Below are 16,763 nucleotides of genomic sequence, written 5' to 3' on the forward strand. Positions count from 1 at the left end.
ACTATGCAGCTGTAAAGGAACACTATGGGGCGCCTGGGTGGCTCAGTTGGTTAAGCGACTGCTTTCGGCTCAGGTCATGATCCTGGAGTCCCTGGATCGAGTCCCGCATCGGGCTCCCTGCTCGGCAGGGAGCCTGCTTCTCCCTCTGACCCTCCCCCCTCTCACGTGCTCTCTCTCTCTCATTCTCTCTGTCTCAAATAAATAAATAAAATCTTTAAAAAAAAAAAAGGAACACTATGAATATGAAGTGACTTCTAAAAGCAGTGAGAAAAGCAAAGTGAAAAGAAGCATATATAGTATGCTACCTTTGCATATGAAAAAATAAGAAAAATACATCTGAATGTCATTATCATAAAACTATAAAGCAATATGGGGACATGGAATGGAAGATATACAGGAGAAAGTAACACTTCTCTGAGTATTACTTTTTGCAGAGTTTTGACTTTTAAAAGCATATTGACCTACATATTCAAAAATAAAGCTAAATCAAGGAAAAAGCTAGGAAGAGGAAAAATGAAAAGTGAAAGCAAATTGAAGTAAATGAATCTAATGTTATTTTAAATGCATATCATAATCATAGTAAAAGGGGAAAAAAGGAATTAATCCAAGTAATCTATAAACTCAATATTTGACTATATGCTATGCCCTCAAGATTTGGGCAGAGTAGTGTATGGAAACAGGAATTACAAATAGATCATGAACTTTTATGTTGGTCTATTTAATGTAGTGACATAGGTGAAGAAATTCTGAAACTATTTTAGATGCACTCTGGGATTGAGCAAAAGAGTAACATGTATATATTGTTGATAAACACACTGATGTTGAGCCCGGATTCTCATTGTAGAAAAAAGGACATACAAATACAAAATGAAAAAAGGGAAGGAAGAAACCTGGGAAGGTGGTTTGGAACTGGAGGTATTGGTTATGTTTTTAAAATGTGTGTGTGTATGTCCGTGTGTGCATGGAGAGAGCGGAAACATATGCAAAAATGTGAGTACATAAGACAGCAAATGTGTTGGCTCAAACACAGAGAAAGCAATGGAGTAAAATTTTAATGACAATGAGTAGGGGTAAAAGGTATATAGCTGTTCTCTGCATTATTTTATTTTTATAACTTCTTATAAGTTTGAATTTATTTCCAAATAGAAGTGTTTTTACAAAATTTGTGACATATAGGAATATATCTAAAATATTTGCCTCTGAAAAATAAACTACTTTCCTAAAGAATAAGTATTTTATGGTGCTATAATTAACCAATATTTTGTTAATGTAAGTATATGGAAAAATTTAAGTTTTAGAATAAAAGTAAATTAGATTTTAAAAATATAATTTATGTAAACATTAGATAGAATAAAGATCTTTCATTTTAGCAAATTTATATAAAATAATGATCAAAATACTTTATATTTGTTGGTATACCTAATCATGTAATTGTGTTTAAATAGCACTATTAATGATAGATTGATTTGAGCTTCCTTACTCCCTCAAATATTCCCTGTATATTGCTATATGGTCTCAGAGAATGGATCCTTGAACTACTTACTCTTCTAACGATCGATCTAGGCCTCGGTCAGGAGATCGATGGTGAGCACGTTCTGGTGAATGACATTTTGTATTTGGCTTTATTGTGGAACTCATATGATAAGCATTACTTGAGTAATTCTGGCGGCGAAGTTCTTGTACAGCCCTCTCCCTGAAGCAAAATAGTGAGACTTTTAAACTTTATATCCAGTGCTGTATTAATACTGTCATAAAACTGTAGTTCAGTTCCTAATTTAAAAGCTAACCATCATGAAATTACCAAAATCTGTTATTTAAAAAAAAAAAAATGCTTTCCAGACTGAACACTGCATAGAGACAAACTTACCTTTCAAAGCGCTCCGTCCCTAGTTGTCGTTTGGTAATGTCTAAATCAGCTTCCAACTGTGTTACAACATTTCTGAACTGAGCCACATCTCTACTCTGGATGGCCCTGTGTAAAAAAGTATGAGTGACAGTTGATTAAATTTAAAATATGGCTAGGACTTAGTACATTAAACCATGTTGGCAACGGTTCCTCAGCTGGAACCATGCCAGACTGTGATTTTTATGGATATATTAGTACATCTAAAATGTGGCAGTTTTAGAAGTAGTAAGTGTGAAAGTAGCCTACTTGAAAAAGCTAAGCTCTCTCAGTCCATTCAATTAGTTAAACCTTCTCTGTTTCCCTATGTTTAGATGGGATAATATTATGTTATCTATATTATTTATTTTTTAAAGTACTTTAAGGTATTATATGCAAAGTAGTATTATACCAAATAATCAACACCATTATTAGTCCTATTATATATTTTTATTAAATCAAGTGTTTTGTATATACTTATAATGAAATTTGATATACAAACTGTTAAAAACATAAAATCTCTTCAATTTAACAGGATCCTCCTTAGGGCCAAACAATGCCTCAAAAACTCTGTGATAAGGCACACTGTCATAAGGAAGATGATGAAAGCAATGAATGCTGCTTGCACAGGATATTCTATCCTCTTTGCTTGCCAGACAGCACTGTTGACTGCTAAAATCTAAACTTTAGAGATTAAGAACACAAAAGTTTATTATGCTTACCAGTTCTAAGTGATTATACTTACCAACCAGTCTAAAACAGAATGCATCCCTAAAGGTGAGGGGGTTGGGCATATTTCACTAAGGTAGATTTCCAAATACCAGCTTGAGAAAGTGATCCTGCAGAACCAGTTGAAGATATTACAAAAAGCCCAGCTACAGTGACTGAAAAGAATGACTCACAGCTGCCATAACCTGAAAACAGTTTCTCAAGGAAACTGGCCCTGGCTTTGCAGCCTTTCCTCAGTCAGGGGCTCCTAGGAGTGACTGATTCCTGAGACCATGATTCCTATCCTTCCCCCCAAGGTCCCACGCTCAGATGGGAGGGCAGAGTTGAGGCTGAATGAAAAAGTGTTATAGACGGGACAGATAACAATAGAGGCTAAGGGTCCCCATCAGTTTTTGTGAGAGGTCACCAAGTTTAATAATAAAACATTCAGTGTCCAGGCAGGCATTTCTACCCAACCTTCTAGCCAAGGGTCTTATAATAAGATGCTAATGGAGCTAGGGATGCTTAAAAAAACAAAAAACAAAATCAGTGCTCTAAGGGAAGTCTTCAGTATTCTGTGAATGTAGGAGTTCTTCCAGGTACCCAACACATACTTAAAGGTGCATAAGGAAATATTAAGTGACAAGTCTAAATACTAGGCAGCAATACCAGGTGGGTCCATAAACAGAAAAATTCCTCTGGTTTCAGTAGTGCTTAATTTTTTTCTAAAAACTTGTCATAATATTTCTAAAAGGTAATATTTTAGGTCAGACATTCTATTATATCCAAATCTCTGTGGAAATAATCAACAAAGATGGTTAAATTTTAAATTTAGATAAACATATAATAGAAATGAGTACTAAATCTTAGGCAAATCACAGTATTTCTGGTTCTCAGTTTAATTAATGGCAAAAGATGGGCACTAAATTGCCTGAATTCCAGCTTTAAAATTCTACTAACCTATAAAGTATCAAAAATTTTAAAAATATGACTTCATGCTACTATATTGCTAGCCAACTCACATTTTATTTTCTGCCAAACAAAGGTGTTCTTTAAGAAGCTGAATTTCAGAATCTTTTTCTTGAAGCGCTATCTGAGACTGATATTCTTTGTCTCGATTGGCCACCAGCAAAGCTTCTAGATTCTGCATGGAGATTCTCTCATTTGTCATCTGACTCCTGAGGAGTTCTATTTCAGAGCGAGCAGAATCTAACTCATTCTCCATCTGTACGATAATAGGAAGATATCTATACTTATTCCCATTCATTTAACTGATTATCAGAGACTCATAAAATTTCTGTATTATGTTATAAACTGACAACCTCTTCTAATTTCTTAATTAGAAATTATATTTTCCTTCTTACCAAACATACACACATGCAGTATCACTTTCTCCAACTCTCTGATCATATAAAAAATTTCATTAATTTAACATTAATAATCCCGAACTGCAAAGGATTTCCATTCCCAGCATTTATATTTCTTTATATATTTCTGCAAGGCTGACATGGTGCTATACATGACACTGCTTTGTGCTGAGTTAGGTGAGTTACAAACACCTAACTACCTTGTAGAATATTATGGTCCTTCATAGTTAAGGAAGATAAGGAGTAACTGCACATTTCCTCTGTTGCATAAACGTGTGGAAAGTTTCATTTTATGAAGGTTTTCTTGAGCCTCAAAAATGCTCTGTAAGCCAAATGTTTCTTCAAAAGGAGGAAAACCAGATATTGCTATTTAGGAAAAAAGTATTCTTTATCTCATAATACACATTATAATAAATTATACATATATTTAAAAAGTTAAATGTGAAAAAATAAAACTCTAAGAAAAGAGAATTTAATAAAGATGAAATTATGGGGGAGGAGTGAGCAGATAGAGGAAGGACTGTCTAGACGATACAATTAAAAATGATGTATAACCATATAAAAAATAAACATAGCAATAGTCAATATAAACCTAACCAAAATTTACAAGGAAACAACTGAAAGAATATAAACTCAGTTTGTATGGTAACAAATGGTAGCTACACTGTATAACCTTACTGAATCATTATGTTGTACACCAAAACTAATGTAAAATTGTGTGTCAAATATACTCAAGTTTTTTTTTCATTATGTCCAGTTAGCCAAAATATAGTACATAAGTTTTTGTTGTAGTGTTCAACGATTCATTAGTTGTGTATAACACCCAATGCTCATCTCAACAGATGCTCAAGTTTTAAAAAAATTAAAAAAAACTCAATAAGTAAAATAAGTTAAAAAACTCAGTAAGTTAAATCTTACTACTAAAAGGAACTCATATGAAATGATGAGAAATATGAACAAATGATACGAACAGAAGATTTACAAAATACAACTCATTAGTAAACATATGGAAAAAAAACTACCCTTACTAATAATCAAATAAATACAAAATGAAACAAGATGCTATTTCTAGTCCAGGGTTTCTTAATTTTGACACTACTGATGTTTTGGGTTGGATAATTATTTGGTGTAGGGAGGTGCCTTATGCACTGTAGGATATTTAGCAGCATACCTCTACTCATTAGAGGCCAATAGCATCCCTCCACCCCAGTTGCGACAATCAAAACTGTCTCCAGGGGCACCTTGGTGGCTCAGTCAGTTAAGTGTCTGACTTAGGATCAGATCATGATCTCAGCGTTCTGGGATTGAGCTGTGTTGGGCTCCATGCTCAGCAGGGAGTCTGCTTCTTTCTTTCCCTCTGACCTTCCCCCAACTTGTGCGTGCACTCTCTCTCTCTCAAATAAATAAATAAATAATCTTAAAAAAAAAAAGTCTCCAGACATTGCTAAATGGCCACAGGGGAGCAAAATCTCTTTCAGTTGAACCACTGCTCTAGTTTATCAAATTGGCAAATTTCTTAGTGCATACTAACATTAAAATGGGCAATGGCAATTTCATACACTCTGCCAGGAGGAATATAAAATGGAGCGTCAATTTTTTTTAGAATCACTTCTTTTTGGCAATAGCTTTATTGGATTATAATTTACATACCATACAACTCACCCACTTAAAGGTACAATTCAACTCTTTTTTTGTTTGTTTTTATTTAAATTCCAGTTAGTTAACATACAGTGTAATATTAGTTTCAGGAGTAGAATTTAGTGATTCATCACTTACATATAACACCCAGTGCTCATCACAACAGGTGCCCTCCTTTACACCCATCACCAATTTATCCCATCCCCCACCTACCTGCCCTCTAGCAACCCTCGGTTTGTTCTCTATAGTGTAGAGTCTCTTCTGTGGGGCGCCTGGGTGGCTCAGTTGGTTAAGCGACTGCCTTCAGCTCAGGTCATGGTCCCGGAGTCCCGGGATCGAGTCCCACATCGGGCTCCAAGCTCAGCGGGGAGCCTGCTTCTCCCTCTGACCCTCTCTCCTCTCATGCTGTTTCTCTCTCTCAAATAAATAAATAAAAAAAATCTTTAAAAAAAAAAAAAGAGTCTCTTCTATGGTTTGCCTCCTTCTCTTTTTTTTCCCTTTCCCCTACATTCATCTGTTGTTTCTTAAATTCTTCAAATGAGTGAAATCATAACATATTTGTCTTTCTCTAACTGACTTATTTCACTTAGCGTAATACACTCTAGCTCCATCCACATCACTGCAAATGGCAAGATTTCATTCTCCTTTATGGCTGAGTAGTAATGATGCAGAAAAAGCATTTGACAAAATACAGCATCCTTTCTTGATAAAAACCCTCTATAAAGTAGGGATAGAGGGAACATACCTCAACATCATAAAGGCCATATATGAAAGACCCACAGCTAATACATCCTCCAACGGGAAAAACAGAGCTTTTCCCCTAAGGTCAGGAACAAGACAGGGATGTCCACTCTCACCACTGTTGTTCACAGTACTGGAAGTCTTAGCCTCAGCAATCGGACAACAAAAAGAAATAAAAGGCATTCAAATTGGCAAAGAAGTCAAACCTTCACTCTTTGCAGATGACATGATACTTTATGTAGAAAACCCAAAAGACTCCACCAAAAAATTGCTAGAACTGATGCAGGAATTCATCAAAGTTGTAGGACATAAAATCAATGCAAAGAAATCTGTTGCATTTCCATACACCAACAATGAAGCAGCAGAAAGAGAAATCAAGGAATCGGTCCCATTTACAATTGCACCAAAATCCATAAGATACCTAGAAATAAATCTAACCAAAGAAGTAAAAGATCTGTACTCTGAAAACTATAGAACACTTATGAAAGAAACTGAGGAAGACACAAAGAAACAGAACATTCCATGCTCATGTTTCAGAAGAGCAAATATTGTTAAAATGTCTATAACTACCCAAAGCAATCTACACATTTAATGCAATCCCTATCAAAATACCACCAGCATTTTTCAGAGAGCTAGAACAAACAATCCTAAAATTTGTATGGAACCACAAAAGACCCCAAAGAGCCAAAGCAATCTTGAAAAAGAAAAGCAAAAGCTAGAGCCATCACAATTCTGGACTTCAAGCTATATTACAAAACTGTAGTCATCCAGACAGTATAGTACTGGCACAAAAACAGACACATAAATCAATGGAATGGAATAGAAAACACAGAAATGGACCCCCAACTATATGGTCAACTAATCTTTGACAAAGCAGGAAAGAATATACAATGAAAAAGACAGTCTCTTCAACAAATGGTGCTGGAAAATTTGAGGAAATCCTTTTAATCTATTTTTTCTGTTGTGGCTTGTGCTTTTGATGTGGATCTAAGAAAGCATTACCTAACCCAAGGTTACAGATTTTATTTATTTGAGAGAGAGAGAGAGAGAGAGAACAAGCAAGGGGGAGGAGGAGAGGAAGAAGCAAACTCCCCGCTGAGCAGGGAGCCCAATGTAGGGCTTGATTCCAGGACCCTGAGATCATGACCTGAGCCGAAGGCAGACGCTTAACTGACTGAGCCACCCAGGCGCCCCAGATTTTGTTCTTTTTCAAGATTGTTTTGGCTACCCTGGGTCACTTGAACTTCCATATTAATTTTATATCTACTTGCCAATTTCTACAAAGAAACCAGCTGGGATTCTGATAGGTATTGTATTGAATCTGTAGATCAACTTGGGGGTAGTACTGGCCTTTTAATGATGTTTAGTCTTCTAATCCATGAATACAGATGTCTTTCCATTTACTTAGGTCCTCTTTAATTTTTTTTTAGCAATGTTTTCTAGTTTTGTAAAGTACAAGTTTTGTACTTCTTTTGTTAAATTTATACTTATTTTATCTCCTCTTGGTGCAATCCCTTTTGATACAGTCCCATCTGATGGAATTGTTTTATTTTCATTTTTGGATTGTTTATTGCTAGTATATAGAGATATAAATGATTATTGTATATTGATCTTGTATCCTGCAACCTTGATGAACTCATTTATTAATTTAGGTTTTTTAGCATATCCCTTAGGATTTTCCATATCCAAGATCATGTTAACTGTGGATAAAGATAGTTTTACTTCTTTATCAATCTGAATGCCTTTTATTTCTTTTTCTTCCTTAATTGCTCAGGCTAAAACCTCTAGTACAATGTTGCATAGAAGAGGTGAGGAGGGCATTCTTATCTTGTTACCGATAAGAAAGGGGGAAAGCATTCAGTCTTTCAACATTAAGTATGATGTTAACTCGGGGATTATCATAGATGCTCTTTATCAGGTAAAGTTCCCTTCTGTTTCTAGTTTATATTGTTTTTATCATGAAATGGTGCTGGATTTTGTCAAATGCTTTTTCTGCATCTATTGAGGTGATCATGGGTTTTTGTTCTTTATTCTAACGATATGATATATTTCACTAATTGGTTTTCAGGTATTAAACAAACCTTGCATTCTGGGGATACATCCACTTAATCATGGTAAAAATTCATTTTACATGCTGTTAGATTCAATTTTCTAGTATTTCCTTGAGGATTTTTCATCTAAATTCATAAGAGATATTGATCTGCAGTTTTCTTATGCTGTCTTTGGTTTGGGCATCAGGGTAATACTGGCTTTCATTGGGGAAGTTCTTCCTTTATTTTTGGAAGAGTTTGTGAAAATCTGTATCAATTCATCTTTAAACATTGGAAGAATTTACAACTAAAGTCATCTGGGCTTCAACTTCTCTTTATGGAAGTTTTAAAATCACTAACTCAATCTCTTTACTTGTTATAGATATATATAGATTTTCTATTTTTTCTTAAGTTGGTTTCAGTATTTTCTTTCTGGGAATATATTGATTTCACCTAAGTTATGTAACTGGTGGCATTTAGTTGCTCATAATATTCCTTCAGAATCCTTTTATTTTCTTTAAATTGGTAGGGATATCCCCTTTTCATTCCTGGTTTTAGTATTTGACTTCTCTTTCTTTCTCTCTCTACCTAAAGTTTTATCAATTTTGTTGATATTGTGAAAGACCAATCTTTTGGGTTTTTTGATGTTCTCTATTGTTTTCCCATCTTTTTATTAATTCCTGTTCTAAGCTTTATAATTTCTTTCATTCCTCTTACTTTAGGTTTAGTTTGCTCCTCTTTTTCCAGTGTCCTAAGTGAAAGATTAGGTTAGTGATTTGAGATCTTTCTTCTCCGTTTTTAATATAGACATTTACAGCTATAATTTCCCTATAAGTACTGATTCAATTGGCATCTTGTAAATTTTGGCATATTTTGTTTTCATTTTCCTCAATCTCAGAGTATTTTCTCCTTCTTCTTTGACTCACTGGTATTGGGGACTGTGTCATTCAATTTCCATATATTTGTGAATTTCCCAAATTTCCTTTTTTATTGATTCCTAATAATTGCATTTTTGTGGGAGAATATACTTTGTATGATCTGAATCCTTTTAAGTATATTGAGGCTGGTTATGGCCTAAGATATGGTCTATCCTGGAGGATCATTCACATACAATTGAGAAAATTGTTATAATTATCATTTTTTAATTAATATATCCTTTAAATAAGTTGATAGAATAAAAGATAAAGTATATATAGACTTAGCAGATAAAGGATTTGAAGAAGCTATTCTAAACATTTTAGCTCAAATATTTATAAATATTTTAATAAGTATAAGTAAATATTTTAGTTCAAAGAACTAAAGGAAACCATTTTTTGGGGTTTGGTTTGGTTTGGTTTTCATCAAATTTTTATTTAAATTCTGTAAAGTTAGTGTTTCTGGTGATGTTCTCTGTTCCTTTCTAGTCTTTGTCACTTTTGGTCTTTCCTTTCTACTCAGAGAGGCCCCTTTAAAATTTTTGCAGAGCTGGTTTAGTGGTCATGAACTCCTTTAGTTTTTGTTTGTCCAGGAAATTCTTTATCTCCCCCTCTATTCTGAATGACAGCCTTGCTGGATAAAGTATTCTGGGCTACATATTTTTCTCATTAAGTATGTTGACTGCATCATGCCACTCTTTTCTGGCCTGCCAGGTTTCTGTGGACAGATCTGCTGTGAACCTAATCTGTCTTCCCTTGTAGGTTAAGGACTTCATTCCATTGCTGCTTTCAGGATTCTTTCCTTGTCTATGTGTTTTGACTATGATATGTCTTGGTGTGGGTCAGCTTTTGTTGAATTTGATCAGAGTTCTCTGTGCCTTTTGGATTTTGAATTCTGTTTTCTTCCCCAAATTAGAGAAGTTTTCAGCTATAATTTGCTCAAATAAACTTTCTGCCCCCTTTTCCCTCTCTTCTGAGACTCCTGATACCAATGTTATTATGCTTTAAAGAGCCACTGAGTTCCCTAAGTCTACATTCATGATTCAATACTTTCCTTTCCCTCTTCTTTTCAGCTTTATTATTTTCCATAATTTTATCTTCTATATCACTGATTCATTCCTCTGTTTCAACCATTCTCATTATCATTGCATCCAGTCAGTTTTGCATCTCAGTTACAGCACTTTTTTTATTTTGGCCTGTTTTTTAGTTCTTTTATCTCTGTAGTAAGGGATTCTCTAGTGTCTTCTATGCTTTTCTCAAGCCCAGCTAGTATCCTTATGATTGTTGTTTTAAATTCTGGTTCAGGTGTCTTACTTATATCTGTTTTGATTAAATCCCTGGATGTTACTTCTTCTTGTTCTTTCTTTTAGGATGAATTACTCAATCTTGTCATTTTGTCTAGGTCACTGTTTTTTTGTGTGTGATCGTTAGGAAAGACTGTTATGTTCCTGCTGCTGACAGTAATGGCTATATTAAGAAGAGGTCCTATATGTGTTGGGCCTGGTGCTTCAGGAGGTGTTTCAGAGTGTGCACTCTGCTGTTGTGTGTTGGCTGCTCTTTCCCTCAGGTCAGTCCTCTGCAGAGCTGCTTCTTGCCTGCAGTGGGGGTGTTTGGATCTTGTCCACTGTGCCAAGTTTTAACTAGGTGTGTTTTGGTCTGCTTGTTAAAAGAAGCTAGATCCTATTTTCCCTAGACCTGAAGCTTTTGCAACACTCTATGATCAGTAGACTTGGTGTCTGCAAGGGATTTGTGCTGTTCTTCTGAGGGAGAGGCCTGCTGTGCTGATTCTCAAGCAAACTTGCCGTAGTGGAGATGCACCTGCAGGGCACAGAGGGGTGGGGCTTGTTTTAAGCGGGTCCAGCCTCCACGGTGGGGCACTGTGTTGCTCACAAGTTGGTCAGTGCTGATGGGTTGGGGGAGGGGCAGTGGTGCCACTCTCTTGTCCCCAGGCCAGGGAGTTTGCACCCACCACTCTTCAGGAAGCCTTCACAGAAGAGCAGGCAATCTCTCCCCGTGTGGCCCCAACTTTCATCAGATTGCTGCCTGTCTGTGTCCAACTATCTGCCTGCCAGAGTAATCCTGTGTTTTATCTCAGACATGCAGCTAGGTTTCAAAACTCCAAATTTTAGGGACCCCCATGGCATGGACCCGCACTGATCCTCTGGGGGAGGGTCTTACCATGCTGTGGCTGGTGGTGGCTTGTCCCTGAAAAGCAGTCACATGACCATGCAGTGGTTCAGAGTTTATGTTAAAGCGCAGCAAAAACATAGCACCAAGGTTTGCTGCCCTTAGCCAGCTTTTTTGTTCCCATGCCAGTAAACAGGGCAGCACATTGGTGCCCACCAGCTCTTTTGTTCCTAGAGAGCCCATGCTACCACTCCCAAATGCACTCCAAGAAAGGGAACTGTTTCTCCCTGTGGGACCCAGGGGATCCTCAGACCACACTGCCTGCTCCCTGGCCTCCGCCCTCCTTCCTCACTGGAGCCCTACTAAGCCCAGCCGTCATGACTGTGACAATGGCATGGACTTCTAAAACTTCAGACTTTGAGTTCCGCTACTTATGGTAGGCAGCCTCTCTCCTTTTCCCAGTCAACAGTTTTGAGGAATACAATCCCCTGTGTGCTGCTTTAACTCTTTCTCTCTCTGTCTCTCACTCCTCTCTCCGTGATCAGGGCTCCCACGCCCCTGCAGCATCTGCAATTCTTTTCTCCCTCAAATCAACTCTCTGCAACTCCTACCTGCCACAATGTGGCCATTTTTCAACCTCTAGATGTGCAGTTTGTTCTACCAGTCCTCAGATCAATTTCTTGGGTGTTCAGAATGATTTGATATTTATCTAGCTGTGTTCAAGAGATGAGGCAAGCTTATGGTCCCCATATTCCTCCACCTAAACTCTAAAGGAAACCATGTTTAAAGAAGCAAAGGAATGTATGATAACAATGTCTCATCAATAGAGATTAATAATAAGGATATAGAAATTGTAAACTGTTCTCAAAGGCAGTTTCTTTTGCTTGCTTTATTTACCTGTGGATGAAACGCAATTTCTTGTTTCTTTGAAAGTCAAATTCTTGTTGTCGTTGAACACTGGACGTTTAAGATACTATATATTATAACAACTCTGAATACTGATCCTCCCCATGTCAGGGCTTATTGTGGTCCTTCATTTCCGTCCTTCCTCCCTCCCTCCCTCCCTCCCTTCCTTTCTCTGGACAGTCTCCATGAAGTCTATTTCTCTTGCAGTGTACAGCCTCTGATGTTATTCCTCAGGGTATATGAATAATCACTCTAACTCATTTACCATCAGCATGTTCATAGTCTCTCTAAACCATTCTTTTGGGATGACAGTGGATTTAGTCAGGCTATCTTTGACTGTCTGTCCTTGATCTTCCTGTTAAGTTTCTACCTGGTCTGTCTCTATTGTTATCATCTAAATGTTTGCCTCCATTAATTGCTGGCTAACTGCTCTATTGATTTGACAATGGCCTAGGGGTATAAATTGCTTTACAGTCTGATCCAATTAAATTTGGACCCCTCTGCAGGGCAGTTAGGGGTAAGTCTTTAAGGCTTGCTCTGACTCCAAAGGGGGACTCTTAGCTATCACTTTCCATGGTTCTTTATTAAACTTCTAAGTAGCTTACTATTTTGCTTGTTATCATGAAGTTACTAGTTTCCTTTAAAAAAAAAAAATGTTATTGCATGACTAGTTGCTGAAATCCTTAGGATGAAGTGGATAATGCAATAGCTGCCCTCCTGGGTTTAGGTGTTGCTTCTTCATGGAATCCATGACTGAATCTCTGGTATACAACTTTTATATGCCTCATTGGACTGGTCCCAATGGTATTTCATCTTTTAGCCTTTGCACTCAAGTTATACTTGCCACATTGACTTCTAAAAGTGGTAGGCCTTAGAGCCACAGCTGCAGCACATGTGCATCTTTTTGCCATGCTTTCCAAATGATGACATTCCCTTTATCACCTCATTTCTATGGCTGAGATCAAGAAGAAGCCATTTCTGCTACATCATGCTCAGAAGCTTCTGCCCAGAAGAGTACCACTAGTTTCTTCTTAATTGTGTATCATAACTTTCTGAAAGCTCTCTGGCTATATATGTCCAAATTCCCACTTCTGGAAATGCATCTTAAGAATATAATGTAAAATGCGATGAAAGTTTTATGCAACAAAATAATTACCATGTAGTTTTATACACAAATTAAAAATCTGAAAATTTTTACTGCCCAGCAATAGGGAAGTAGTGAAAAGTAGAATAATCAATTCAACATAAAACTATAACATTTTTAGAATAAAACCTAGGAAAAATCTTTGGGATTGAGAGCTATGCAAAGAATTTTTAGACTTAACACCAAAAGCAAAATCCATAAAAGGAAATTGATAAACTGCACATCATCCAAACTTAAACTTTTGCTCTTAGAAAGACCCTGATAAGATGAAAACACAAGCTACATACTGGTAGAAAATACCTGCAAACCACATATTTGATAAAGGACCAGTATCTAAGATATATAAAGAATGCTTAATACTCAACATTAAAAAGGTAAATAATTCAATAAAAACATGGGCAAAAGATACAAAGGGATGTTTCACCAAAGAAGATAGATAGATGGCAAATAATCATATAAAAATATGTTCTGCTTCATTAATTTAGGAAAATGCAACTAGTCGATGATATAGCCCTACACCTATATCAGAATGGTTAAAATAAAAAATAGTGACACCACCAAATGTGGACAAAAGATGTGGAAAAACTGATCACTCACACATTGTTGGTGGGAATGCAAAATGGTATAGACCGGGGAAAACAGTTTGGCACTTTCTTAAAAAATGAATTATGCAACTACCATATAATCCAAAAGCTGCATTCCTGGGCATTTATAGAGAAATGAAGACAAGTTGCACACAAAAACATGTAGACAATGTTTACAATACTTTTATCTGTACGATCTAAAAACTGGAAATAACCCAGGTGTTCAATGCATGAATGGTTAAACAAACTGTGTTACACCCAAAGCATGGAATACTGGTTAGCAATGAAAAGGAATGAACTACTAATACGTGCAACAACCTAGAATACTCTCCAGAGAATTATGCTGAGTGAAAAAATCCAAGTCCAAAAAGTTACATATCATAGGATTCCATTTATGTAACATTTTTGAAGTGATAAAATTACAGAAATGGAGACTAGATTAGTGGTTGCTATGGGTTAAGGAGAGGATAGGAATAGGAGGGAAGTAGACAGAGCTACAAAAGGGCAACATGATGTATCCTGTGATGGAAATGCTCCATACCTTGCCTGATTCAATGTCAACATCCTGGTTGTGATATTATACAATAATTTTGCAAGAGTTTACCATCAGGGGAGACCAAGTAAATGAAATTTTGTATTATTTCTTACAATTGCATGTGAATCTATAATTATCTCAAAATCAAAACTTAATTTAGACAAAATTATTTGAGTGTCCCCTATATGCATAGCACAGCTGAGGAAATACAAAGGTAAATAAGATGGTTTACTGCACTTGGAATTACAGCTTATTATGGGGCTAAACATATATACATAAATAACTAAATTTTAAGGCAAAAAATTTATGTCAGGAGTATTTTAAAATACAGTTAGACTTACCTGACCACTTCACAACCACTAGGATAGCTATTATCAACAACAGAAAAAACAAAGCTAAAACATAGTAAGTGTTGGCAAGAGTGTAGAGAAACAGGAACCTGTGTGTGCTGTTGTTGGGAATGTAAAATGGTACAGTCATTGTAGAAAACAGTACAAAATTCCCTTGAAAAATTAAAAATAGAATTGCCATATGATCCAGAAATTCAGCTTCTGGATATAAATCCAAAAGAACTGAAAGAAAGGCCTTGAAGAGCTATTTGTACACTCGTTCATAGCAGCATTATTCACAATAACTAAAACATAGAAGCAACCCAAGCATCTATCAAATGATGAATGATAAGCAAAATGTAGTATATTCATACAATGGAATATTATTCAGCCTTAAGATAGAAATTCTGTAATATAACACTGATGAACTTTGAGGACATTATGCTAAGTGAAAAAAGCAGTCACAAAAAGACAAATACTTGGCACAAAAACAGACACAAGATCAATGGAACAGAATAGAGAGCCCAGAAATGGACCCTCAACTCTATGGTCAACTAATCTTCGACAAAGCAGGAAAGAATGTCCAATGGAAAAAAGACAGTCTCTTCAACAAATGGTGTTGGCAAAATTGGACAGCCACATGCAGAAGAATGAAACTGGACCATTTCCTTACACCACACAAAAAAATAGACTCAAAATGGATGAAAGACCTAAATGTGAGACAGGAATCCATCAAAATCCTTGAGGAGAACACAGGCAGCAACCTTTTTGACTTCAGCCACAGCAACTTCTTCCTAGACACATCACCAAAGGCAAGTGAAGCAAGGGCAAAAATGAACTATTGGGACTTCATCAAACTAAAAAGCTTTCGCACAGCAAAGGAAACAGTCAACAAAACCAAAAGATAATTGACAGAATGGGAGAAGATATTTGCAAATGACATATCAGATAAAGGGCTAGTATCCAAAATCCATAAAGAACTCATCAAACTCAACGAACCCAAAGAACAAAAAATCCAATCAAGAAATGGGCAGAAGACATGAACAGACATTGCTGCAAAGAAGACATCCAAATGGCCAAAAACACATTTAAAAGTGCTCAACATCACTCAGCATCAGGGAAATCCAGATCAAAACCTCAATGAGATACCACCTCACACCAGTCAGAATGGCTAAAATTAACAAGTCAGGAAACGACAGATGCTGGTGAGGATGCAGAGAAAGGGGAACCCTCCTACACTGTTGGTGGGAATGCAAGCTGGTGCAGCCACTCTGGAAAACAGTATGGAGGTTCCTCAAAAAGTTGAAAATAGAGCTACGCTATGACCCAGCAATTGCACTACTGGGTATTTACCCCAAAGATACAAATGTAGTGATCCAAAGGGGCACATGCACCCCAATGTTTATAGCAGCAATGTCCACAATAGCCAAACTATGGAAAGAGCCTAGATGTCCATCAACAGATGAATGGATAAAAAAGATACGGTATAGGGGTGCCTGGGTGGCTCAGTCGTTAAGTGTCTGCCTTCGGCTTAGGTCATGATCCCAGGGTCCTGGGACTGAGTCCTGCATCAGGCTCCCTGCTTGGTGGGAAGCCTGCTTCTCCCTCTCCCACTCCCCCTGCTTGTTCCCTCTCTCGCTGTGTCTCTCTCTGTCGAGTAAATAATCTTAAAAAAAAAATCTAAAAAAAAAGAGAGGAAGATATGGTATATATATATATATATATATATATATACACACACATGCAGCCATCAAAAAATGAAATCTTGCCATTTGCCACGATGTGGATGGAATTAGAGGGTATTATGCTAAGCGAAATAAGTCAATTAGAGAAAGACAAGTATCATATGATCTCACTG

General features: G+C 36.6%; 1 protein-coding gene across 11 annotated transcripts in view; it reads right to left on the minus strand.

Annotated features, from left to right (window-relative positions):
- The window catches only part of TSGA10 (testis specific 10), a 183,809-nt gene that overhangs the window by 12,109 nt on the left and 154,937 nt on the right, over nt 1–16,763 (minus strand). For all 11 annotated transcript variants that reach the window (XM_064572597.1, XM_054509921.2, XM_064572595.1 and 8 more), the window contains 3 exons: nt 3,613–3,815; nt 1,868–1,972; nt 1,544–1,693 (listed from right to left, as the gene is read on the minus strand). In XM_064572597.1, the coding sequence (XP_064428667.1) occupies nt 1,544–1,693; nt 1,868–1,972; nt 3,613–3,815 (458 nt within the window). The remainder of the gene's footprint in view (nt 1–1,543; nt 1,694–1,867; nt 1,973–3,612; nt 3,816–16,763) is intronic.

This window comes from Mirounga angustirostris, unplaced genomic scaffold (assembly GCF_029215605.1).
Source record: "Mirounga angustirostris isolate CCGP_5_RB_7025 unplaced genomic scaffold, mMirAng1.0.hap1 SCAF_10, whole genome shotgun sequence".
In the NCBI taxonomy this organism is placed as follows: Eukaryota; Metazoa; Chordata; class Mammalia; order Carnivora; family Phocidae; genus Mirounga; species Mirounga angustirostris.